We start from the raw sequence: 27,330 nt of genomic DNA, 5'->3' as shown, positions 1-27,330 counted from the left end.
ACTTTATTTGTCTGAAAAGTGTTTTGTAATTATGTTCATCCAATTTCTGGGATTGCCTTGGCAAATAGATTCTCAGACATTTTATATCGTCTAGAGTGATTTGAAGTGGAATTTCTCTTTCGATCTCTGGTAGCTGAACTTTGTTGGCAATGGATAGAAATGCTGATGATTTGTGTGGATTTATTTTGTATCCTGCAACTTTACTAAAGTTATTAATTCTTTCAACCAGTTTTTGAATTGATTCTCCAGGATATTCAAAACCGTACCAAGGTCCCGGAAAGTTGTCAATTGTCGTTAATGAGAGTGCCTTTTGTTGTTGTTGTTGTTTTTACAGTAAATCTAGTTAACAGTAAAAGATTCTCCATGATTCTCTAAGTATACCATCAAATTGTCTGCAAAGAGTGACCGTTTAGTTTCCTTGTTACCTACGTTAATTCCTCCCATCTCTTTTTTCTTTTCTTATTGCTAAAGCTGGCGTGTCATACACAATAAGGAATGCAGGCGTCAGAATTATAAAATAATTACTTAATTATGTGAGATTGGAAGGAAAATGTCAAACATGAAACAAGATAAACTTTCATGATGAAGGTACAATATATGGAGAAAATGAATTGTGTCTAGGGGACAGTTCATTTGGATCACATCAGTCCAATATGAGATTGTAAGAGAGAATAATATATTTTTCTATATTACATTATTATTATATTAATAGATCAGCACATATTATATAAAAATGCCAGGTTAGGTGAGAACCTAAGAGTGTGAGGTCAATCAACAAACATTTATTAGGCATCTATTATTATATGCCAGGAGCTGTGCTAAAGGCTAGGGATAAAAAGAAAAGCAAAAGATAGTCCCTGCTCTCAAGGAGCTCCCTGTCTAAGGAGGAGGAATGGCATGCCAAAAATCTACATCCAAACAAGATAGATACAAGATCAGTCATAGATAATTAGCAGAGGGAAGGCACTATTATTAAGGGGAATCAGGAAAGACTTCTTCTAGAAGGTGGGAATTTAGTTGCGACTTGAAGGAAGCCAGGGAAACCAGGAGGTGGAAATGAGAAAGGAGAGAGTTTCAGGAATGGGAGACAGCCACTGCAAGTGTCCAGAGTTGGGAGATGGCATGTCCTGTTTGAGAAATAGCACAGCAGAGAGAGAAGGGCTTTGAATGTCAGTCTAAGGAGTCTGAACTTCATTCTGAAGATGGGGGCTAGAGCACTAAGGGCTTGGAATATACTCAGCCTTGTGCCTATAGGATCAAGTCTAAATATCTCAGCCTAAATCCAGTGTCTTCCACCTGCTGACTCATCTACCTTCTTCAATCATTAATTATTTGCTCAGGGCATTTCATTGGCAGAACTTCTGCTTGAACTCAGGTCTCCAAATTACCATTCTAGCACTTTTCTCACTGTTTTGATCAGATATATCTCATCTACTTTATCTAGTTCATGCCTTTTCTCAATTCCTCCTATCCTTCCTTCTTAACAAAAACCCTTGCATGTGCCCTTCTATTCTGATACTATCTCCAAAACTCTTCTGGGGACATCTAGCAAGGTGGCACAATGGGTAGAGAAATGGGCTTGGGGTTAGGAGGACCTAAATTCAAATCTGGCCTCAGATTTGAGTTACACTGAGCAAGCCACTTAACTTCTGCTGCCTTGGTTTTTTCAACTGTAAAATGGGGAGAATAACAGCATCTACTTCACTAGGGTTATTATGAAGATTAAGTGAAATATATTTATGGGGCAGCTAGTTGGCACAGTGGATAAAGCACCCAACCTGGAGTTGGGAGGAACTGGGTTCAAATCTAACCTCAGATACTTCCTAAATGCATGACCCTGACTAAATCACTTAACCCTGTTTGCTTAGCCCTTGCCCTTCTGTCTTGGAATTTTTACTACGACCAAAAATAAGAAGTTGTCTTTTTTTAATGAAATGTTTTTAAAGTACTTAGTGTAGTGCCTGGCACATAGTAAGTCTTTAATAAATGCTTATTTCCTTCCTACTTTTAATTATGAAAAAGTCTTATGAGTTCAGAAATGGCATATGATCTTAAGCATTTGCTTATATATTCAGCTTAATACAATAAACATTAAGGACCTACAATGTGCTCAGGGCTGGTGGGTATTTTTTTTGGTCTTTTGCTTGGGTCATTTGTTGTTGTTGTTGGGTTTGTTTGTTTGTTTGTTTTGTCTTCAGAAAGGGTTTGAACAAGACCTGTGATTTCAATTATCTAAGAACCTCCCGATGAGGTGCTCTCTCTCCCTTTCTGTGACATAGTTTTAAAGTTTAGTTTAGTTTATACACATGTATTACCTCTTCCTCCTGCTGCCCCTTATAGAACAACTTTTAAATAATTATAAAACCCTTACCTTCCATCTTAGAATCAGTATTGTGCATTGGTTCCAAGACAGAAGAGTGGTATGGGCTGGGCAGTGGGGGTTAAGTGACTTGTCCAGGGTCATACAGCTGTCTGAGTCCAGATTTGAACTCAAGACCTCATGTCTCAATCCACTGAGCCACCCATCTTCCCTTCAACAGAAGAATTTTTTAAAAATTCTTCACAATACTCAGTCCAGCAAAAAAATATACATATATATATAATATAAGATAATATAATATATATTTATCCCCCATTGACCAATGTCCAAATATGCATGTCACATTCTAAATTTAAGTCTATTTGCCCCTCTGGCTGGAAGTGGAAGATGGCCTGCTTCATCTTCAAGTCTCCGGACTCCTCTGTAACTTAAAGGCACAAAGAACTGCCTGGGAAACAGACAAGGAGGTTACCTGATTTGCTCAGGTATCAGAAGCTAGAATATGAACCCAGATCCTTCTGATTTTAAGGCTTCTGATGGGAATACAAAGACAAAGAACACATTCTCTTGTCCTTAAAGAGGGCACTCCCAAGTTTGTTTGTTTGTTTTGTTTTTAAGGGGCAGGGAGGGACAGGACATGAATAGAGATAAGTCTGCTGAAGTGGGAATATGATTAGGTCCACTGGAGGGGTCAGTGGGAAAGACCACTTGCAGCTGAGCAGCTGAGTGGGGACTCCATTTCTTCAGAACCCAGGCCATAGAACTAGACATCAGACCATTGAGGTCAGCTAATCTGACCCTTTTATTCTGCGCTTTAGCTTAAGCATCGAAGATGAAGTGACCCAGAAAGGTTAAGTATGTGGCCATAATAAGTAACTCCCTCTTTCCCAGCCCCCAAGTCACAGTGCCTGAGTTGCCTCCCAATACCCAACCCAGGGACATTTAATCTGCATTTTCTCCACTTTCTGCCTCTCTGACCCTAAATTGAGAGGTGGTAAGGTATAGTGGATATGGGGCTAACTGTAGATTCAGGAAGATCTGAGTTCAAGTTCTTCCTCAGACACATAGTCTAGCTCTATAAGCCCGTGCAAATCTGGCATAATGTCAAAATATCTATGTTCTTGGAGAAACTAAAACATGGCCAAGCTGCATTGATAGAACAATGTTACAGACAGACAGCTCCACACCTTGATGGAATCATGGTTATCTCTCCACTTCCATCCAACTGCCTCCTAGCACCTTGAACAGTGCAGAGCACACAGCAGGTCCTTAAGAAATATTTATTGAGGCAGTTAGGTTGCTCAATGGATAGAGAGTCAGGCCCAGAGATGGGAAGACCTGGGCTCAAATCTGTTCTCAGACCCTTCTTAGCTGAGTGAACCTGGACAGGTCATTCAACCCCATTGACTAGTTCTTACCACTCTTCTGCCTTGGAATCAATATAGATTCTAAAATAGAATGTAAGGGGGTTTATTTTTTTATTTTTTGAAAATTTTATTTAATTGGTCAATTTAGAACATTTTTCCTTGGTTACAAGAATCATGTACTAATCATTCCCCTGCCCCCAACCCCTCCTATAGCCGACGAGCAATTCCACTGGGTATCACATGTGTCCTTGATCAAAACCTATTTCCATGTTGTTGGTATTTGCATTAGGATGATCATTTAGAGTCTACCTCCCCAGCCATATCCCCATCGAATCAACTAATCAAGCAGTTCCTTTTCTTCTGTGTTTCTTTCTTTTTTTTTTAAATATTATTTTATTTGATCATTTCCAAACATTATTCATTGGAAACAAAAAATCATTTTATTTTCCTCTCCCCCCCACTTCTCCCATAGCCGACATGAAATTCCACTGGGTATCACATGTGTTCTTGATTCAAACCCATTTCCATGTTGTTGGTATTTGCATTAGAGTGTTCATTTAGAGTCTCTCCTCAGTCATTTCCCCTCAACCCCTGTAGTCAAGCAGTTGCTTTTCATCGATGTTTTTACTCCCACAGTTTTTCCTCTGAATATGGACAGTGTTCTTTCTCATAGATCCTTCCAAGTTATTCTGGATCATTCCATTGCTACTAATGGAGAAGTCCATTACATTCGATTGTACCAGTGTATTGGGCTCTGTGTGTAATGTTCTCCTGGTTCTGCTCCTTTCACTCTACATCACTTCCTAGAGGTTGTTCCAGTCTCCATGGAACTCCTCCACTTTATTATTCCTTTTAGCACAATAGTATTCCATCACCAACATACACCACAATTTGTTCAGCCATTCCCCAATTGAAGGGCTTCTCCTCGTTTTCCAATTTTTGGCCACCACAAAGAGTGCAGCTATGAATATTCTTGTACAAGTCTTTTTCCTTATTGTCTCTTTGGGGTACAAACCCAGTATTGCTATGGCTGGATCAAAGGGCAGACAGACAGTCTTTTAGCACCCTTTGGGCATAGTTCCAAATTGCACTCCAGAATGGTTGGATCAATTCACAACTCTACCAGCAATGAATTAATGTCCCAACTTTGCCACATCCCCTCCAGCATTCATTACTTTCCATAGCTGTCATGTTAGATAATCTGCTAGGTGTGAGGTGATCCCTCAGAGTTGTTTTGATTTGCATCTCTCTGATTATTAGAGATTTAGAGCACTTTTTTATGTGCTTATTAATAGTTTTGATTTCTTTATCTGAAAATTGCCTATTCATGTCCCTTGCCCATTTATCAATTGGGGAATGGTTTGATTTTTTGTACAATTGATTTAGCTCTTTATAAATTTGAATAATTAAATCTTTGTCAGAAGTTTTCATTATGAAAAATTTTCCCCCAATTTGTTGCTTCCCTTCTAATTTTGGTTGCATTGGTTTTGTTTGTACAAAACCTTCTTAATTTAATGTAATCAAAATTATTTATTTTACATTTTGTAATTTTTTCTAACTCTTGCTTGGTCTTAAAATCTTTCCTTTCCCAAAGATCTGACAAGTATACTATTCTGTGTTCGCCTAATTTACTTATAGTTTCCTTCTTTATGTTCAAGTCATTTACCCATTCTGAGTTTATCTTGGTGTAGGGTGTGAGATGTTGATTCAAACTCAATCTCTCCCATACTGCCTTCCAATTTTCCCAGCAGTTTTTATCAAATAGTGGATTTTTGCCCCCAAAACTGGGATCTTTGGGTTTATCATAGGCTGTCTTGCTAAGTTCACTTATCCTAAGTCTATTCCACTGATCCTCCTTTCTGTCTCTTAGCCAGTACCATATTGCTTTGATGACCACTGCTTTATAGTATAGTTTGAGATCTGGTTCTACGAGGTCACCTTCCTTTGCATTTTTTTTTTCATTATTTCCCTGGATATCCTTGATCTTTTGTTCTTCCAAATGAACTTTGTTATTGTTTTTCTTTTTTCTTTTGTTTTTTTTTTTGTTTCTAAACCCTTATCTTCCATCTTGGAATCAATACTGTGTATTGGCTCCAAGGCAGAAGAGTGGTAGGGGTTAGGCAATGGGGGTCAAGTGACTTGCCCAGGGTCACACAGCTGGGAAATGTCTGAGGCCAGATTTGAACCTAGGACCTCCCATCTCTAGGCCTGGCTTTCAATCCACTGAACTACCCAGCTGCCCCCTGTTATTGTTTTCTCTAATTCAGTAAATAAGTGTTTTGGTAGTTCGATGGGTATGGCACTAAATAAGTAAATAAGTTTGGGTAGGATTGTCATATTTATTATGTTAGCTTGTCCCACCCATGAGCAATTAATGTTTTTCCAATTGTTTAGATCCAGTTTTAATTGTGTGGAGAGTGTTTTGTAGTTGTGTTCATATATTTCCTGTGTTTGTCTCGGCAGATAGATTCCCAAGTATTTTATATTGTCTAGGGTGATTTTAAATGGAATGTCTCTTTCTAATTCTTGCTGCTGAACTGGGTTGGAGATATATAGAAATGCTGGTGATTTATGTGGGTTTATTTTGTATCCTGCAACTTTGCTAAAGTCGTTGATTATTTCCACTAGCTTTTTAGTTAGAATGTATGTAAAGGGTTTTTAAAAAGAAATATTTATTGAGGTAATGAATGGAGGAGTGAAAAAGGGAGTTGAACTGCATCGGGGAGGTGCCAGGGCTGGTGAGTATTTATCATACCATGAAAATTGACAAATGCTACAAATCAGGTCTTAATTTGTTGTTTTGTTGATTGTCTAGACTTAAGAAAGCAATAGAGAAAATGTTCTTCATACAGAGTAGACTTTAAAATGTATCTTACTTCTATCCTTTTCCCAAAAAGCTGGTGGTTAAATATTGACCATTATATCTCTAATTCCCTGACATTAAAGAGAGAAATTGAAACAGAGGGAAAGGAAGTGCCTTAGGGTCATTTGTAAAGAGAGTAGTTGCCCAACACTGGGAACCAGGCCAGGTACAGATTAAACACACATTAAATCCCTGATTGAGCAAGAAGGAAATGTAGCCTATGCTAAGAAAGCTCTCTGAAGGAAATGGGTGTTCTCTAACATCTCTGGCTAACCCTAGAGTTCCAGACCTCAGCTCTCTCTTGTTACCTCCCTGTCTGAGGCCATCAGTCTCACTTCCTCTCATTCTCAGGGACAGGAATTTTCCCTGACTTCTCTGACCAAGGCATCTTGGGAAAATGCTTGGAAGGAAGACTCAACACCCTGGGGCAGTCCTGGCCCAAATGTTAATCCATCCATCTGTCTCTGACAATAACACCAAAAGATGTGCCAGACCTTCCTGCCAATGCTTGGGAGTGGATCCTGCAATCCCATTTTTGTTATCGATACATAGCGTCCTAAAGCTTAGGACCAGAAGCTATGCTAGAAGGTTGTCACTGAGTCCAACCTTTTGATTGTATAAATGAGGAAACTAAAACCCACGGAGGCAAAGTGACTTGCCCAAGGTCCTACAGATAGGTAGCAACAGAGACAGGATTCAAACCTACCTAAAATCCAATGCCCCATCACACTACCTATGAGGCAGCTAGGTGACACAGTGGATAGACTTGGGGGTCAAGAAGACCCAAGTTCAAATCTGACTTCTAGAGTCTAGACAAGATATTTAACTGCTCTTAGCCTCAGCTGTTTCATCTGTAAAATGGGGGTAGTAGTTGACCCCTATTTTATGGTATTGTTATAAAGATGAAATGAAATGTCATGTGCGATGCTTTGCAAACCTTGAAGTGCTATATAAATGTTAATTATTATTACTACTACCTCCTATGTTCTATATAAAGAACCATGGCTGGGTTTCACAAAAATCTTGCTTCTATTTCAATATTTTGACTTCATTTCTTTTTTTTAAATCCTTACCTTCTACAAAGATAGTAAGTATCCGTTCTAAGACAGAAGAGTGGTAAGGGCTAGGCAATTGGTGGACTTGCCCAGGATCACAAAGCTAGGACGTGGCTGAGGCTACATTTGTTGCCTTCCTTTCCAGGTGAATTCCTCCTTTCTAAAAAAAGTCATTTAAGTCAAGCCAATGAGTATTGATTAAGCTCTTATTATGTCCTGGGCACTGGGCTAAGTTCAGAGAATAAAACTGCCCAAGGAAAGGAAGATTGTTGCTTCCCTCAAGGGGCTTCTATTCCAAAAGAGGAAGAGACCACCTACACGGTTCTGAGAAACTGGGAGTGAGCAGGATGGAGAGAAGATACCCACAGTACCATGGTGGAAAAGGGAGAGTAGACTTGGCTGCCTCTCCTGAATAAAATGGAGCTTCCTTTTTCCCTCCCTGGGTCAGAGCTGAAAAAAAAAGTATCTTCAAGCTGGCTTATCAGAATCCAACTCCTTTGTTTAAAAATTTTTTAAATATAATTTTAATTTTATTTTTTAAAAATATTTTTCTATGGTTACATGGTTTATGTTCTTTCCCTTCCCTCTTCCATCCCCACTCTGGGAGCTAACAAGCAGTTCCACTCAACTCCTTCATTTTTTAAAAAAACCCATTACCTTCCAACTTAGAATCAATATTGTGTTTTGGTTGCAAGGCAGAAGAGCAGTAAGGTCTAGGCAATGGGGGTGAAGTGACTTGCCCAAGGTCACACAGATAGGAAATATTTGAGACTTCCTGCCTAGTTCTGACTCTCTATTCAGGGTGCCACCATCCCCAACTTGCCCAATTCCTTCTGACCAATGAAGGGTAAAGCTTGAGGCCAGAGAAAGGTAACCTGGGTAACGTCATTCATTCCCCAAACCTGGCTGGAATAATGGACCCAGGACCAGAAATACATCTCTTAACCAGAGTTTCAAGCTCTTGTTGCTTTCTAAGATGTTAAAGCATTTGAAGCAGTAGGTGCTTAATAAATGCATGCTAATGCAACTTTATTCTAAATCAATTTATTCTTCTGGTTCCTAGAGATGTTCCCTGGGCTTTACTTTAGATCATGCTGGAATTTCTTTGCTCCATAGACTTCCTCTCTTTTATTTTTCAGCTTTAATTTTTTATTTTAATAACAAAGTTACACATAAGTTTTCCAAAGTTGTATGATCCAAATTGCCTCTCCCCTTTTTCCTTCCCCCTCCCAGAGGTGATGGGCAATTCAGTCTGGGTTATACATGCATTATGATGTAAAACATTTCCATAGTATTCATTTTTGCAAAGAAATAATCTTATAAAACCAAAAAGACTTTTTCCCTTTGAAGATACTGTATGGCCTTCACAAAATCTTTAAAGTTTGCAAACAGCTGCACATCCTGTCTTTCATTTGAACTTCACCACAAACTTCCAAGGTAGAGCTACAAGGATTATCTTCATTTTGTTGTTATTGTTTTTGTTTAGTCATTTCTAGTTGTGCTCAACCCTTCATGACTCTATTTGAGATTTTCTTGGCAAAGATGCTGGAGTGGTTTGCCATTTCCTTCATCAGCTCATTTTAAAGATGAGGAAACTGAGGTAAATAGGATTAAGTGACTTGTCCAGGATCACATAGCTAATAAATGTCTGAGGCTGGATGAGGGAGGTCTTCCTGATCATAGGACTAGTGCTCTATTTACCACTTATCTATCCATAGCTTCATCTTACAGATGAGGAAACAGAGTCTCAGAGTTAGGGAGTCACATAGTTAGGGAGATTCAGTGGTGGGATTCGAATTCAGGTCTCCAAGTCTGGCACTCTAAAATACTATACCACCCTGCCTCTAAGATCTTTTTTGTTATCTTTAAAAATATCACTACCATCTTGAGTCTATCTTCATATGGTGGCATTTTGCCTCCTCCTTCCCCCAAAAAAGTCATCCCACTACCATTTAGTTGACCTTCTCTGAAACACTGCCAGCATAACACCAGCACTGCACCTAGGACCTGGGATGCTGGGACCCCAAGGTTTGTTTGTGAAAAGGGAGGATAAGTCTCTTTTTGCTTCCCAGTCTCGGGCCAGAGCAAGACACAGAAACATCTCAGAGTTAGAAGGCTCTAATAGCCATCTGGTCCAACTAGAATGTCCTCTATGATATACACAGACTGGATGAAGGCTTCCTGGGAGGGGAGAGCCACACTAAGTCACTATCATCTAGAAACAGCCTACAGCAACTCCACCATCTCCTTCTTGCCCTCTAAGGGATGGGTAGAAGTCCATTATTCCATAACTATCATTCAATAAAGACTTATAGTTGACTTATACTCCCCCTCAATGACATCCATGTAACTACTACTTGTCTACCTTCTCTAACCTCTCCTAGAGTCTGTCCCCCTGGACTTCTATGGCATTTCCCCACAAACAGATTTCACTGATGACTTCTTGTTCCTGATCATGTATCATAATTTTAAATGAGACTAGATTCATGGGAGATCCCCTTGCTTACTGTTCTCTACAGATTTATCAGAGTCAAACAAGATAATACTTGTAAAGCACTTAGCAGTGTCTCGCAAACAGTGGGTGCTTAATAAATACTTATACTCTTATTCTCTTCCCACCCATCAACAAATAATAAACATTTATTAACTACCTGCTGTATGCAGTGTGATAGACTAGTCCTGGGGGAGGGAAACATTTTAGGTAAAGTCTTCTGGTGACAATTATTGAGTATCCATTTGTGTTTTTGCCTCTTGTTGGGTAGGATGTAAACAGAATTCCTGCTTTGATTGGAAGATGGACTTAATGATATCTGGATTAACTTCCAACTCTAAGAATTGGTATTTCCATAGGGGAAAAGGGGGTGTTATAGAATAACAGATTTAGAGTTGGAAGGCTACCCACCTCCCTCATTTTATAGATGTAGAAACTGAAGCCCAGAGTATATGAGTGGCTTATCCGAAGTCATATAGGGAGTAGGCAGCTAGTTTATGCAGAGGATATGGTCCTAGACCTGAAGTTAGGAAAACTGAATTCAAATCCTGTCTCTAACATTTATGAGCTATGTGACCCTGGGCGAGTCAATTAACCTCTTTTCTCAACTATAAAATGAAGATGTCTTGGATATTCCACTAATAAATGACACTTGATAAAAACAGATTCAAGAATCAAAAAACCCATATATTCAGGCCAAGAAGGAACCTTGAAAACCATCCCCTTTATTTTACAGAATAGGAAAATAGGGTCAGATAGATTTTCCAAGGAAATAAGTGACAGATGTGGGATTTGAACTCAGTTCCTAATATTCCAAACCCATTGTTCTTTCTACTATATTTAATTAAAAGAAGTAAAGATGTACCTCAGTACCTTGACTTCTTTTCTTAATTCTATCTCTGAGTCACCAAATTTGGTTGTATCTGAGATAGCTCTCTCCTTTCTTTTTTTTTTTATTAAAATTTAACAATTATCAAGCATTTCCCCCTCTCAAATTCCGACCACCCACTGGGGGGAAAATGAAAATGGCAACCCTCATAATAAATAAGCTTAGTTAAAGTAATACAACTTCCCACATTGGTCAAGTCCAAAAATATGCCCCTCACTCTACATTTTTGAGTCCAGTATCTCTCAGTCAAGAGACAAAGAGTAGTCTTCATCATCAGTACTCTGCATTGATCATATTTCTTGTCTTTCAGAATTGCTCATACAATGCAAACGTCATGGGAGACATTATTCTTCTGATCCTACTAACTTCATTCTGTATCAGTTCATAAGGCCTTCTCAGGTTTCTCTGAAACGGTTTCTTTTTTCATTTTGTATCTTTTATTCTTTTTTATCTATAAAAATTTTTTATAATATATAATATATATATAGATAAAATATTTTATCTATAAAATCATTCTTTTATATCTATTTACCATAATTTGTTCAGCCATTTCCCAATTGATGAGTGTCCCCTTTGTTTCCAGCACTTTGCCACCATCAAAAGAGCTTGTCCTTTCCTTTCTAGGAAAGGTGTTGGAACACCTCAGGGGGAGCTGTGAAGTTTCACTAGCTATAAGTTAGGGGGCATATTCTCTGTACATTCTTGCTTTTCACCCTAGATCTTTAAGAGGGATTCTTCAACAAGGTCCAGCCAGTAGTTCTTAAAGGGTTTAAAACTTGGAGTTATCTTTGATGCCTCTCCCTGCTTCACTCTACTAATCCAATAACCAAGTCCTCCCTCCAAACACTAGATTTCTGGAGAGTTGATTTCAGGGTTCAAGAAAGGGAATAGATAGGCTCTTGCTAGAAAGCTATCTTGTTATATAAAAATAACAATCACAAAAAGGGCCTTTTTTTTACTACATTAGGGAGCATGAGGAAGGATTTTGTGGTTTTTTTAAAAGGGGGATAGATCCTCTATATGGGGTAGAGGGCAGTGCATAATGATAACAGACCACAGAAATAAGGAAGAATTATTCAACGTACGTTGCATCTATTTCTCTACCAAAGTAGGATAATGATAACAGAAATAAAATAGAATTCTTCAACTCATTTCGCAATTGTTTCTCTACCGAGGAAAATGATCTTTGGGCTTGAAAGAATAAAAGAAAAATGATTAACTCAGAGTTGAAATCCAAGAAAAAATGAGCACCTTGATGCTCAAGTCACCAGGCATGAACAAGCTAAGTCCCAGGGAACTGAGAGAACCTGCAGATATATGATTGTCAAATTGCTGCTGGTGAACTTTGAGATTTCATGGAGCGTGGGAGAGGAGGGGAAGAATTAGACAAGTACAAATTTTGTCCTGATTTTCAAAAAGGAAAAGAGGGTAGAGTTTCTAAACTCTAATCGGGCTAAATTGACTTGGATTGCTGACAAAATTCTAGAATGCCTGATTAAAGGGATGGTTTGTGAGAAAGGGAAATGGTAATCATCAAGAGCCAGCATGGGATCATGGAGAACAGATAATGCCAGAATTAGCTGATATCCTTTTATGGGTAACTGTTCACGGCTCTTAAATGCACGTTTCAGTTCTGGCTCAGCAGCCAACTAAAAAGCTTTTTCTTAATCACTAAGTAAGAAGGCAGTAAATAGTCACAGAATATCTGCACACTGAATGGGATCAGGGCTCCTCCATTGCACATTATCATGAATTTCCATAAGCATACTACTCACAGATAGGAAGCAGGCAGAGAATGGTGTGCATGGCCTCTTTGGACAGCTACTTCTCCCCATTTTGTACAAGAGAACTACCAGGCTGGTAGATGCCATCTCTGGATTTTAGCACAACATTTCACAAAATCCTTGTGCACAACATGGAAAAGCATTGACTAGATTTAGAACTGATTGGAAGACGCAAACAGAATTTGTGTTAATGCACTCTAATGCAAATATTATCAACAAAGCAATGGGTTCAAATCAAGAAAACATGTAATGCCCAGTGGACTTACGCGTCGGCTATGGGGGGTGGGGGGGAGGAAAAGAAAATGATCTATGTCTTTAACGAATAATGCTTGGAAATGATCAAATAAAATATATTTTAAAAAAAAAGAATTTGTGTTAATATACCTATGCCAATGTGGAGTACCACAATGTGATGTACCACAGGGACATCTAAATGATATTCTGACGTTGGAAGAAGGTCCTTAGTGGGATGCCCTACCACAGCAGCCCTGGGCTTTTCAAAATGTTGATCAATTACTTGGATGAAAGCATAGTTTAAGCATCTATCAGTGGCATAATGTAGAGTAGGACAGTGACAGCTACGATCAAAAATAGATGAACACTTTAGAGCACTGGGCTGAACCAAAAAGGAGGGAATTTTAGAGCAACGAATATGAAATCCTACACTGGAGTCCAAAATGAACTGTTGCACGAGTGCATATTGAAATTCAGGCAACAATTTATGGGTAAATATCCAGGGGTTTTAGTGGACTGAAAGCTTAATATGTGATGAGAGCTAAAAAAAAAATAGGAATGGCATTTAGAACAAGGTGGCATAATGAAGAGGATTCTAGTTTTAGAGTGGAGGAGATCTGGATTTGAGTCCCATCTCTGACACTGACTTCTGTGTGATTCTGGGCAAGTCACTTATTTCTCTGGGCTTTGGTTTTTTTCCCTGTAAAATGAGGGGGTTGGACTTGATGATGTGCAAGGTCCCTTCCTGCTTTAAATCTATGATCTTACAAACACAAGAAGGGACAGTCTCACCCTACACTTTCCTGAACAGATCACCTCTAGGAGACTGATTTAGTTAAAGAAATGGCATGATTCGTTGTGATCTTTAGATTCCCAGTACGGTTACTGGTACTTAGTTGCTTAACAAATGTTTGGTTAATTTAATTTGATTGAGGCAGCTATGTGGCACAGTTAAAGTCACCAGCAAGCTGGAATCAAGAAGATCTGAGTTCAAATCAAGCTTCAGTCATTTCCGGTGTGAACCTGGGCAGATCATTTCACATCTGTTTACCTCCATTTCCTCAATTATACAATGGCATAATAATAGCACCTACCTCCTAGGGCTATTGTGAGGATCAAATGAGATCATATTTGTTAAGTGCTTAGAACAGAACCTTAGCACAGAACTGGCACATATTAGGGATTATAAAATTGTTAGGCATTATTACATTGTTATTATTATTAAATTTAAAGGGCTATAATGAGGAAGAGAGATTAGATTTATTCTGCTTGGTCCCAGAAGCAGAACTAGAAGCAACAGTAAAAATCAGAGAGGGATATTTCAGCTTGAAATAAGGGAAAACTTCCTAATGATTAGTCCAAGAGTGGAATGGGTTATCTCCAGAGGTCATGTGTAGATTATCCTTGACAAAATTCTTCCAGTAGAGGCTGAATGTCCGTCCACCTGTCAGGGATGTATGGAAAGGGATTTTGCTCCAAACTTTGAGACTCTTCCAGTTCAGAGCTTCTAGGGTTGCATGATCAGACAGACTCTCTCCATATCTCTGCCTGATGGAATTCTTTTCTTCAAGGCACAGTTCAAATTTTGTTTCTGCAAGGAAGCCTTCCAATGTCCCAGTTTGAAGTAAATCAGCCTAGTTCAATCTTTCCTATTCATTTAATCATATTCTCATTTGTACAAAACAGCTGTATGCATTGTTCATGCCCATTGTCACACTCTGTCCCCAAATACTCAACTCCCTTAATGGCAAGCAATGTGGTCTATTGGAAGGGGTGCTGCATTTGAAATGAGTGGGTTTGAATTCCACTATTTCCTGCCTGCCTGATCTTGGACAATTTACTGAACCTCTCTGGGCCTCAGTTTCCTTCTCTGTGAAATTAAAGTCTTGAGCCAGGTGACTCTTCTAGATCTATGATGCTCTTTCATCTTTTTGCTCCCTTTTCACAGCACCTCTTACAATGGTCTGCATATTCCTCTTTTCCCCCAGATCTGTAATTTCATTGGTGTAGGGAACTCTTGGTGAGCAAATTTCCCCCACCAATGTCAGCAAACAACTGCCCTGTGAGTTAAAATCTTCGAGAGGAACCTAAGGCACTGAGAGACATCAGGGTCACAAAGGTGAATCCTGTTTCAGAGGTGGGACTGGAACCCCTGTCTTCTTATCTCTGAGGCAACTAGGTTGTATCACTTAATCTCTTTTTGCCTCAATTTCCTCATCTTTAAAATAATAGCACTCACCTTCTAGAGTTGTTGTGAGGGTCAAAATGAAATAACATTTGTAAGATGCTTAGCTTAGAGACTGGAGCATACTAAATGATGTGTGTCTATAAAAGCTCCACCATGTCTCCCTGCCCCTCTGCACAGCAGCCCAATGGAACTGTTTATTCTCTCCTTTTCTCCCTCCTCTGTCTGGGGGAGGACTGGATCTCTGGGTGGGGGCAAGACATGGCACTTGGTCTCTAAAATGTTCACCATCACTAGCCTAGATGATATCTTTTACACAACTTCCAGCAAGCAAGGCATTCTGGGGACAATATCCACCATAGTGTTTTTTTTTTTTTATTAGCCTTTGGGTCATCAACAATTTTGATTCTTCTAAGGGAAAACATTCATTGTTTGCTGCCATATTGTGTGTATATGCTTCTAATGGGCTTTTGTGGCAGGGAACATCTTGAGATTGCTGAGAATTTTGTGCTTTTTTTGTGGAGGGGTTTTGTATTCCTTATTTTTATATCCCCAGAACCAAGCACAGTGCTCAGCACATAGTAGGAGCTTAATAAATACTTCTTATTGGATGAACAGCAAGATGGGGCTCTGCAGGCTAAGGTCTGCAGAATCAAATTGGAAAAACAATTGGGAGTTAGAAAGTGATCTTAGATGGCCTGGACAGGGGGTTCAGCTGAGTGAGATGAGACATGGGAGAGGAATGTGTCAAGCAGGTATCCAAAGTGTTTGATGGAGCAGAACCTGAATGTGGAAATCAGAGGAGGGTAGTGAGATGGTAGATAGGAAAGAAGCAGCTACTTGGGGGAGGGGATAGTTGGTGTCTCTTTTTACATTCTGGTCTCTGTCTATTTTAGGTCAGTCAATAATTTCCTGATGACTGGTCCCAAGGTAAGAGAAACTTCTGATTATCCCCTTTAGTCTTCTACCTTTAATTTTTGGCCACTTTTTGATACCCCATCAATTTTTCCATTGGCTGTCACCTTTTCCCAGAGGTGGGGGTGGGGACAAACTCTCCTGTCCTTGTTCACACTATCCCTCTACCTATAATGTCTTCCCTACTTCTCCATTTCCAAATCCTGCCTTTCCTTTCAGGACCAACTCAGATGCCCCTTTCCACAGGAAGCCTTCTCTGACCCTCTGCCCCCTACCTCTAGTCCAGCCAATGGGAACGGTTCTTTCTTCCTCATACCTCTCTTAGGAATCTAGTTTGAACCTTTTCTATGAAATTCTACTCTCTTATATTAATAATCTGTCCCCACATCAATGTCCCTGCACAGGCATAAGATCCTTCAAGAGAGGAGATTGCCCCTCAGCCACTTATATTCTACCATATCATAGGAAGAAGCTATCACATACAACTTAAGTCTTCCATTCTCCTAGCTAAACCAAGACAGTCTGGCAAAATGGTCCCCTCCTTTGTTGGAGATATCATTACCCCTTTTGGGGGAAGGGGAGAGCGTACCACACTATTGGCTCATATTAAACTTTCAGCCCACCAGAACATTCTGATAAGGCTTCTATAAACTGTTGCTTAGCTCTGAACATCATAGATCCAGCTTGCAAACCATCATTTAACTCTGTGTTTTATTTGTTTGTCTTTCTCTCTCAGCATCCACAGTGGTACTCTACCCATACAGTAGATGCTCAGCAAATCCTTGTTGCAATGTTGAAATAAAAGAGAGCAACTATATTAAAGAGGTGTTGGTTCACAGTCCTTGACTGCTATAATTGGTAGCATTATTAATGGCAGGATAATCAAGGAAGATTGATGTTGGCCCGTCCTTGCCCTGTGCAGTGTTCATCACACAGACCACATCTCTGGAGAGTCATGGCTCCTCCCAGAGGTCTATTTATACATAGATTTAGTGTTGATGGGGAGGGGGTGGAGCAAAGCTGATGCTGGGGCAGGAAACTTGTTGTTTGGAATGGGGAGATATAATAATTCAAATTAGAACAATATTACCTATGATACTTAGCCATGTGTTAAAGGATGGGGCAGCCACCAGGAATGTCCATTTTGGATAGAAAAACTAAAACACAGACAAAATGATTGACTAAAGGCAGAATGGCAAGCTAGGAGATCCATATGGAGTCCTGACTCTCATGTTACTTTATCTTCCAGGACAAGATACTCCTCCCTTTCTTCTTATGCTCAAATAGATTTTGAGATAGAGGAATCCTTAGAGATCATCTAGTCCAACCCTCTCATTTGGTAAATAAGGAAGCCAAGACCCAGAGAATTTAAATCATTTTTCCAAAGTCATATAGGCAACAGAGAGCAGAACTGGGATTCCTAATCAGACTCCAACTCAGTGCTCTTCCCACAATGCCACGAAGGGGTAGGGTTTGTAGATTATTGGAACCTGAAAACTCCTAACCCTGACACAATAAGAAAGAGGACCAATCTTTGGGGCAGCCCACTAGAGAACTCTCTCCAAGGCCAAAAAGTTCTGTCAAGGTTATAGTTGTTACTAGGCTCACGACACAGATTTATCACAACCAATTCTTGGATGGAATGGGCCCCACATGTGACTCCTCTGAGGAAGATCTACATCCATACACAGAGAGATAATCAGGAACTAGTCAATCAACAGACACCTAGTAAGCATCTCTGGGTCAGGTCCTTGGCTAGGCACTAAGGATACAGAAATTTCAAAATTAAATACTCTCCACCCTCAAAGAGCTTACAGTAGTCTATAGGGGAGGACATGTACACATATGTGCATAAACAATAAGTGGAAAATAATAGGCAAGTAAAGGAGAGAAGGAAGCATTAGAAACTGGAGGGATCAGAAAATGGCTCATCCATTGTGGTGCTGCCCTGTTGGGATGAAATCCTATCATAATCTAATTTCTTCCTTTAATATAATATAGATTTTCAAAATAAGTCTAATCTTATTAGTTTGGGAAAGCAACAGTAAGAGCTCTGCGTCTTCTTGGTGATATGTGCAGGTTATGGGCAGCTCCAAGATCCAAGGGCTACTAACCCCTTTCCTCTTCCTTTCCTGCTGCCTTTACCTCCCCCTCCTCAGTCCTCCAGGGTCAGCTGTCCTGATCTCCCTGCTCTGCTAACACATGGTGAGGGGAAATATGAGCCAGTAATGATGAAGGCAGCAGCCCTGTGTTCATGTGTTAGGAGAGGCTGGTGGAGTGGGGAAAAGAGTTATTTTTGACAGGCATGGGAACAGTCTGACTCTTCAGAGTCCTGTCCCTGTCTTACCTGTATATATTCTTGTTTGATTATAGCTGTTTACATGTTGTCTCCTGCCTGACTGTGAACTCCTTGAGAATAGGGACTATCTTTGCCTTTCTCTGTTTCCTTGGTGATTAAAACAGTGCCTAGCACATAGTAGGTGCTTAATAAATACCAGGTAACTGACTGACTAACCCAGGTCATTGTGCACACCAACACTATCTTTCCTGCAGGCCTATCTGATCTATTCTAGCAGTGTGGCCGCTGGTGCTCAGAGTGGTATTGAAGAATGCAAATACCAGTTTGCCTGGGATCGATGGAACTGTCCTGAGAGAGCACTCCAGCTGTCCAGTCATGGCGGGCTACGCAGTGGTAAGGAAAGCCTCAGCCGCAGCTCCTGGGACCCCTTGGCCACAGGTTAGAGCCCCATATCCTGGCCCAGCCCTGAACACAGCCACATTCTCCTTTGTACTGGCCCTGGCCTCTTTCCTCCATTCAGCTCCTTCTTTGAGATCTCGTCTACCTAGAAAAGTTGTTCCCTACTCTTCCTACAGCCTTCCTACAACCCTGTGGACCTTGATTTCCAGGACTGGTTCATCCTTATTCTGTCCCATTCTCTGCACCCACAATGTCCTATATTATCAGGGGAGAAGATGGCCGATGGATGTGGGGTTAATGTTTGTATTCTCAGTGTCATGCTCAAATAAGCACTTAATAAATGTTTTTTTAATTGAATCTAGTTTGCTTGGTGATGGGCATCAAGCTTGAATAGGAATCATCCTTCCAAGTAACCTATGCATGCAAGCACACATGTATACACATAGACACATCCATAGCACTTGCTCAAAGGTTCAGTAAGAGGCTAGAAGGACCAGGTGAGATGGATCATTCTTGAAGGCCAGAGCTTTGTTTCCCTCAGGCTACAGCTATCCTGGAACAAACCTGTCTCAGGCTCACACAGCAGGCTCCTCACACTCATCTTCTTCAATTGCCTCCAGGCTTTGTCTCCTCCCAGACCCATTCCCAGTTCCCACTTTAGCTAGGCATCTTTCCTTGGGTTCCCAGAAGGCACCACTGGCAAAATGTCAGAGGAAAGCAGAGAACAGACAAGCTGTTCTAGGGCCAGAGGGAACAAAAGGAAAGGAGGTGAGAAAGCTTGGGGAATGGAGCATAGAGCAGATCAAAGCAGGGGAGTGATATGCTATAGTATTCTATTATATATCATGTGTGATGTACTATCCTATTCTATAATCCATATACTAAGAATCTGTTAATGAACCTGAAATGTTTAACCTGCAGAAGGTTAAAACAGGGCCTAGAATATAGTAGGTGCTTAATAAATACAAGCATGTAACCAGGCTTCCAAGCAAGCCCAAGTATTCTTAGAAGGGACGTGATAGCTATCTTCAAGTTTCTGTAGCCCTTAGCACAGAACCTGGCACATAGTAGGCACTCAATAAATGTTTATTGATTGATTGATTATCATAGGCAAGAGGGATCCAATATATTTTGCTTGACCCCAGAGGGAAGAACTAGTATCACTCTGGGAAGTTTCAGGGAGCTCATCTCAGTTGGAGGTGTCTAAAAATGGGATGCGCTTCCTCTCTGAGGTTGGAGTTGTCCATTGAGGATTCCTGCTTCCCTGTGTGGGTTCAGTTGCATGGCTTCTGAGGCTGCCATGAGGGACATCAAAGGGGAAGCAGCCTACATTCCCCTCTAGATGTCCTCATTCTGATTCCTGACAGCCAATCGAGAGACAGCCTTTGTGCATGCTATCAGCTCTGCTGGGGTCATGTACACATTGACTCGAAACTGCAGCCTTGGAGATTTTGACAACTGTGGATGTGATGACTCCCGAAATGGGCAGCTTGGTAAGTACCCAGTGGGGAAGGTGGGTGGGGGTGGGAGTCAGTGACAGAAATAAGTAAAAAACATGAAGGGGGCAGAGAACTCTGTGGGCATCAGGCAGAGGTTTTACAGAGAGCAAGACCCTTTCACTAAACGAAAAAGAGAGAAGCCAATGAAACTCATTCTCAAGGGATGGATGAGGCTGAACCCAGACCTTCCTATAGTGATAGACCTGGGAGAGCTCAGACCATGGATGGCACTGAGACTAGTCTAGAACACATTTTCCCACAAATTATTCTCATTAGGAAAAGAGAATGGAAGCAACTCCTTGGATCACATGAGTTTTCCTGTCTTTTCTGAGACTAAAGGTGATTTCTTTTGCTATGTCTGTTGATACTCCCTTTAACATTCTCTTTCCTGTCCTTTCCTCTACTTTTCTCTTTCTGGAGCCCAGCTCCCCTTCTTTCCCCTGGTTCCCCTCATTCTTTTTCTGTGACTCCCTCTCCTAGGAATATGTTCCCCAGGTTCCCTCTCCTCCCTCAGGCCACACACTCATTCATCCCTCTGAAGCGATATCCAGTACTTCTCAAGTCCCTCTCTACCAGTCAATCAGTCCTAACTCCTTGGGTCCTGAATTCCTCTTTTCCCCTCATCTTGGGCCCTTGTATTCCCTGTCCCCAAAGTTCCACCCTCCATTCTCTCCTATCTTTCTCCCTTCTTCTTCCCCACCCCATCCTGCCCTGCACAGAGCTGCCTTAAGTAGGCATTTTAGTTTCAAAGGGAATGATACTTTGAAGATCTGATTCCTCTTACTGTAATCTAAATCTCATCCATAGCTAAAACAGAGCAAGTTTCCTAACTATTCCCTGGGGGGGGCGGGGGGGGGGCGGAGCTGGTTTTATTCATCTTGCCTTACTCCACTTTGGGTTTCTTAGTCATGTACTCTGGACAACAAGGGTGCTCCATCAGGGTTTATTCATACCAGAAAGGAAAATATAAATTCAGAAATGATACAGGGAACTAAAGAGAATCAGAAGGGTCTAGAGAACTCGACTCATCCGGGTAGCCCTGATTACTGATCTTTATGTTTTTATTGTTTTTATTTTTTATTTTTTTATTTTTTAAAATCCTTACCTTCTGTTTTAGAATCAATATTGTGGCAGAAAGGGCTAGGCAATGGGGTTAAGTGACTTGTCCAGGGTCACACAGCTAGAAAGTGTCTGAAGCCAAATTTGTACCTACAACCTCCCACCTCTAGGCCTAGCTTTCAATCCACTGAGTCACCCAACTGCCCCTCTGATCTTCTTGCTAAGTTTGATCTACCTCCACCCCAAAGTCCTCAGATCTCATGACTCTTTGTGCCCTGGACATTTGTATAACCAAAATGGCAACTGGTCTGGGGACGTGCTCTGCTAACTACACAAGTGAAATCTAGCCCCCTCTTTCAACCCATACCTCCCAGACTCAGAAACACAACAAGTCAGTGGATGTGAGTAGTTCTTCACTTCAATGAGAATTCTTGAATTTAAAGGCTATAATACTAATAGCTAACATGTATATGGTACTTTAAGGTTTGCAAAGTACTTTACAAATATCATCTCATTTGATCCTCACCGCAATCTTGGGAGATAGGCACTATTATTATCCCCTTTTCATATATGAAGAAACTAAAGCAAAGGTCAAGTGACTTGCATAGGGTCACACAGCTGTCCAAAGTGTTCAAAGCTGGACTTCAATTCAGATCTTTCTGAGTCCAGTTCCAATACTCCATCCTCTTTGATACTCAGGTCCAGAAACTCCAGCCACACAGATTCTCCCAAAACTGAAGGAATCTACCTAGATCCTTACAAGTTGTAGCCAGCCAATCAACAAATTCAAAAACAGTTATTAAGTACTCACTATGTGCCAGCCATGGTGCCAGTCTCTGGAGCTACAAAGACAAAAATAAAAAAGTCCTTCCTTTCAAGGAGTTTTCAATCCACTTGGCCAGACTATTCATATATGTGTGTGTGTTTAACATATAAAAATAAAGCTAGTAGAAACTGGACCTGTAATGTCATTGCTATAGGGAATTCCCAGGAGAGAAAATTCTTTCTACCAATGCAGACTGGCGTCTTATCTGCTAACATGTTTAAAGCACTATTAGATGAAATGATTTTTCCAAGGTTGCATGGCCAGCATGTCAAAGTCAGGACCTGAAATGCTGTCTCCTTGGCTCTGAATCTTAGCTCTCTAGCTAATACCCTATATTGCCTCTCTGTATATATGCTCAATATACAAAAGAAAGTCATAAGTAAACAGTGGTGGGTAGGGGAATTTAGCTTTGAAGAAAGCTAAAGATTCTGAGAGACAGGTGGAAAGGAAGGGCATTCCAGGCATAGAATACAGCCAGTCAATACCATAGTCCCAGAGACAGGAAACGTGTCAGGGATAAGGAATGGCAAGAAAGCTCGTTTGGCTGGACCAGAGAGATTGTGAAGGGAAAGGAAATATGGCATGTTATCCCAGGACCTACCAAGCCACCTCTCAACATGTTCAAGGACAAGCAGGTCCTCCATACCTCCTGCACGCTCTCAGACATCAGCTGAAAGGGTGGCAGCTGATATCTGCTAAAGATTATAGCTGAACAACCATTTATTATTTCTTAAATCCACAAAGAGGGTTGGTGGAAGATAACAGTCAGAGGAAGTTGGGGAAGAGTTAATTAATGCTCAGAGTTGAAACTGACCCTTCTAGATGTTCCTAGCATCCCTAGCTTCCTTCAAGACTTAGCTCAAGGGCTACCTCTTACAAAAGGTCTATCTGAACCCCTATGGTTGGTGTCATCTCCCCAGAAATTATTTTGTATTTGCTTTCTAGATATTTTGGATTTACTTCTCTGTGTTAATGTATTCCCACTCCCGAAGACTGAAAGATCAGTGAGGGAAGGGATTATTTCAGTGTTGTTTTTTATTTCCCCCCTCCCCGTTTTCATATATATATATATATCTTCAAAAGCAATACAGGTGGGGCAAGTAGCTAGTTCAGTGGGAGAGCCAAGCCTAGAAATGGGAAGTCTTGGCCTCAGACACTTCCTAGCTGTGTGACCCTGGGCAAGTCACTTGTCTAGCTTATACCAATCACTCTTCTGCCTTGGGACCAAAACACAGTATTAATTCTAAGACAGAAGATAAGGATTTTTTTGTTTTTGTTTTAAGTGATAGAGAAAACTTGTTTGGCCCTTAATCTCTAATCTTATTGAGTTGAATCTACCCTCTCCCACCACAAAGTCCCCAGTTGCATGACCAAGGAAATCTGAATCCTCAGTCCTAGCTATCTTTGCTCCTTCTTCTCCCTGGTCCAGAGGCAGTAGGGGGTCATCCCAAGTTCCTGGGCACAAGGTCTTAGCCTCAGGTCACACACCATGCCTCCAGGGCTCGAGAGCTGGATGGGTCTCCTTCCTCAGGACTAAGGCAAGAGCTTCAGAGCCCTTTTCTCCATCTCTGCTCCTTCCCAGGGGGCCAGGGCTGGCTATGGGGTGGCTGCAGTGACAACGTGGGCTTTGGAGAGGCCATCTCCAAGCAATTCGTGGATGCCCTAGAAACTGGGCAGGATGCACGGGCTGCTATGAATTTACACAACAATGAAGCTGGACGCAAGGTGAGCCCTGACAAGACTGAGGGGGGGAGGGGCAGGGGACAGGCTCCAGCTACTCTGCAACTGCCCAGGCAGTGTGTGGTGGTGGGCTCTCCTTTCTTTACTTAGTCTGCCATCCCCCTCTGGCAGCTCTTCCAACCATCTAACAGATGGGGAGATGGAGGCACTAAGCCAGTAGAGTTGGTTTGAGGTCCTATGGGTAAAATTCCGGGACTTCGACTCCCAGTCTATTTGCGGTTTCCCTCTTAGGGTCAGGACGGGGCCCGTGGAGGGAGGGTTGTCCCTGGTGGCAGCTGAGGCGGTACGCAGGTATCGGAGAGTCCAGAGGGAGGACCAGAGATGTATTTAAGGTTGGTGGGGTGTGGGGAAGCACCTCCCGAAGCTGAGACAGGGAGAGGAGACAGTAGCCTGGAGGTGTCCAGGGTCCTGAGCGGAGGACTGGGAGGAAAGGTTCTCAGGCTCGTAGGAGGCCTCCTCCAGGCCGGCGCGCTCACCTCGCCCTCCCCGATCAGGCGGTGAAGGCCACCATGAAGCGTACGTGTAAATGTCACGGCGTGTCGGGCAGCTGTACCACCCAGACGTGCTGGCTGCAGCTGCCCGAGTTCCGAGAAGTGGGAGCGCACCTCAAGGAGAAGTACCACGCGGCGCTCAAGGTGGAGCTGCTGCAGGGAGCGGGCAACAGCGCGGCGGGCCGCGGAGCCATCGCCGATACCTTCCGCGCCATTTCCACGCGCGAGCTCGTGCACTTGGAGGACTCGCCCGATTACTGCCTGGAGAACAAGACGCTCGGCCTGCCGGGCACCGAGGGCCGCGAGTGCCTGCGGCGCGGCCGCGCCCTGGGTCGTTGGGAGCGCCGCAGCTGCCGCCGCCTGTGCGGGGACTGCGGACTGGCAGTGGAACAGCGGCGAGCAGAGACCGTAACCAGCTGTAACTGCAAGTTTCACTGGTGCTGCGCAGTGCGCTGCGAACAGTGCCGCCGCCGTGTCACCAAATACTTCTGCAGCCGTGCTACTGGAGAGCGGCTGCGGCCCCGGAGGCGGCCCTAGGGCATCACCCCCCGACTTCAGGACTGTGGGGGCACTTGGACCCGGCAGGGCGCAGCCCTCAGCATCCCAGAGCTCCGGAAGCGCCCCAGGCGAGCCCTCCGACCCCCAGCTCCCAGCCCAGCCCCCTCCTGGCTGATCCAGGCGCTGGGGAGGCGGGAGCACAGCAACCTAGTGTCGGTCCCCCCCATCTCATCGCATGCTCTCTGACAGCCTCTGGCCCCCTGGGAATGAGCTAAGGGTCCCAGGCCTAATTCATCTCAGAATCCTTAGCCTGACTCCTCCCCTCAATCACGTAGAGATGGGGGAAGGGGGGAAGGGGTAGCACACAAATGGGAGAGTACCTTCTTTTGTCCTATAATTACTGACCCTTCTTAATTTAAGTGGGCTCTGTCCAAAAGTGTCCCTCTTTCTTATGTGCAGCAGCCCTAACTGTGTGACCTTTAAAGCTGGAAGAAAACACACACACATACTTTGAGACTGATGGGACCCAGATAAGGTCTTTTCTCACCTTAGACTCTTTTCTTAACATTTTACTAGCTGCTGCTTCCTGGCAGCTCTAATTACTAGTTCCCTTTCCCTAGTAACTCCTTTCTTCCTCAACAAAGGTGCCAGGTGGGAGGGATCTTCCCTGCATCCCCTGCTCTTCAATTCCTGGGGAGAGATTGACTTTGGAGATTAATTGGAGGAACTTGGGGAAGTCAAGTTTGGATGAATGAAACAGCTGAATGAGGAGAGCCCTGCTTGTATTCAACAGAAAAAAGAAGAAGGGTGCCAATCCCATGGGATAGTCATATAACCTACTGGCACCTAGAAGTGGCACCCTGCAAATAGCCAGAGAAGCCATGAGCATGATTCCTGACTCCAGTGGCTTTGGAGATGTACTGGGGATGGATTAGCATGATCCCTTATTTCCTGATCCCATTTCCCTACTTCCCCAATTTCACTTGAGGTGAGACTCCACTTGGGACTATCTGCTCTAAACCCACACTGATTCTAGAGATCTGACCTGGATACAGGCAGGAAGAATGGAGCTTTATTCCTAAAAGGTAGCTTCATGTGGTGGTGGGGCTATTTAATTGCATTATAAAAAAAGACATTTTCTGGTACAAAGCTGTGGACAATCCTACCAAAATGGAAAGGCTTTGAATACAAAACCAAGGATGTCTTTTGTCCAAGGACAGGCAGAACTAGGTTTGGAGACACTTCTCACCAAATGATGGATCTCATCAATTATAGCAGCTGCTTAAAACAACTGTCAGCTTAAGTGCAGAGAGATCATGAACTGATTTGACGGAAAACTGAGCACACAAAAACATGAGAGGGAATGAAACCGAGGCTCTCTGAAAGACTGAGGTCAATAGGAAGTTGAGCACTTTGAACTTTATTTACTAGAATCTGTGTCTATAACAATCCTAATTGTTTGCTACCTTCTTTTGGAGAATGTGCCTTTTTTTCCCCCTCTCCAGAACTGGAGAATGGTGGTTTCCAGGCTTCCTGCTTAGGCCAAACAGTCTGGATGCTAGTTGTCCTTCCCAAACTTCAGCCCCCTGCCCACTTAGCCAGGCTGTGGTTGAAGCTGCCAGCTGTTTGTAATCCTCTAGCTAATGTAATAAAATAGTAACCAAGAGCTTTTCCAATGACAGCGTTGGCTCTCTGATGTCAGTCCATGTGGCAGAGGTGGGAATTTGTTAAATCTAGGTCAAAGAGGGCAAAGGATGATCCTAAGACTGTCCTGACCAGAGCAGATGGGCCACCTTTCTATGCAAGGGGTCAGGGAACAGTTCTTGGAGAGGAATAAGTTCCTGTGGATAACAGCCATGCCCAAACCTGTCCCAGTTGTGGAAAAGAAATTACTTTTAAAGTAGTAAGGAGAGGTTCTGAACTCACCACTTCAACAACTTGAAGACTCAGGCCAGTGGGAATAGATTCCCTCTGTCCCCACATTTGTTGAGACCAAGATTATCCAGGTAGTAGAGTCACTCCAGCCAAGGGGGTCACATGAGCTACATTGGCTTTTATATTCCTTCCCTCTTCCCATCTGTTCTGATGTTAATATTCCTTTCCATTAAGAATAAGAACCTTTCTTAACTCTATCAACAAAGGGCTGCCTCCCACTCTCCATCTTTGCCCAATCTCTAAAATAGAACCTCTAATTCTTCACCTCCAGCCCTTCTAAGACACTTCTCTTTGCTCTTTTTGTCATGAGTAACTGTCTGGGCCCCTTGGATCTCACCCAATGTGGATCTCCCATTATAGTTTTTAAATTTTTAATATTATTTTTATTAATATCTTTTGTTTTCACAGTACATTAATTTCCAAAAGTAGCTCTCCTAAACAAACCATCTCTTCTAGCAAAGATTTCAAAAGAAGGAAAAAA

At 42.1% G+C, this 27,330-nt stretch overlaps 1 protein-coding gene across 1 annotated transcript; it reads left to right on the top strand.

Moving 5' to 3' along the window:
• The first annotated feature begins 16,076 nt into the window (after window positions 1–16,076).
• On the top strand, window positions 16,077–26,595 carry WNT8B (Wnt family member 8B). Its single transcript, XM_007478081.3, has 5 exons — window positions 16,077–16,118; window positions 18,657–18,795; window positions 20,169–20,294; window positions 23,768–23,910; window positions 24,420–26,595. Exons 1-5 carry the CDS (start codon window positions 16,104–16,106, stop codon window positions 24,951–24,953), a joined length of 957 nt encoding a protein of 318 aa, XP_007478143.2. The 5' UTR covers window positions 16,077–16,103; the 3' UTR covers window positions 24,954–26,595.
• The last annotated feature ends 735 nt before the right edge of the window (window positions 26,596–27,330 follow it).

Source organism: Monodelphis domestica, chromosome 1, assembly GCF_027887165.1.
Source record: "Monodelphis domestica isolate mMonDom1 chromosome 1, mMonDom1.pri, whole genome shotgun sequence".
In the NCBI taxonomy this organism is placed as follows: Eukaryota; Metazoa; Chordata; class Mammalia; order Didelphimorphia; family Didelphidae; genus Monodelphis; species Monodelphis domestica.
The sequence above is the reverse complement of the archived record's forward strand: the minus strand, read 5'-3'. Positions and strand labels throughout refer to the sequence as shown.

Coding starts and splice junctions, on each gene's coding strand:
- WNT8B (XM_007478081.3), top strand. Junction 18,796..20,168: donor TCATGGCGGGCTACGCAGTG/GTAAGGAAAGCC, acceptor GATTCCTGACAG/CCAATCGAGAGACAGCCTTT. Junction 20,295..23,767: donor CTCCCGAAATGGGCAGCTTG/GTAAGTACCCAG, acceptor GCTCCTTCCCAG/GGGGCCAGGGCTGGCTATGG.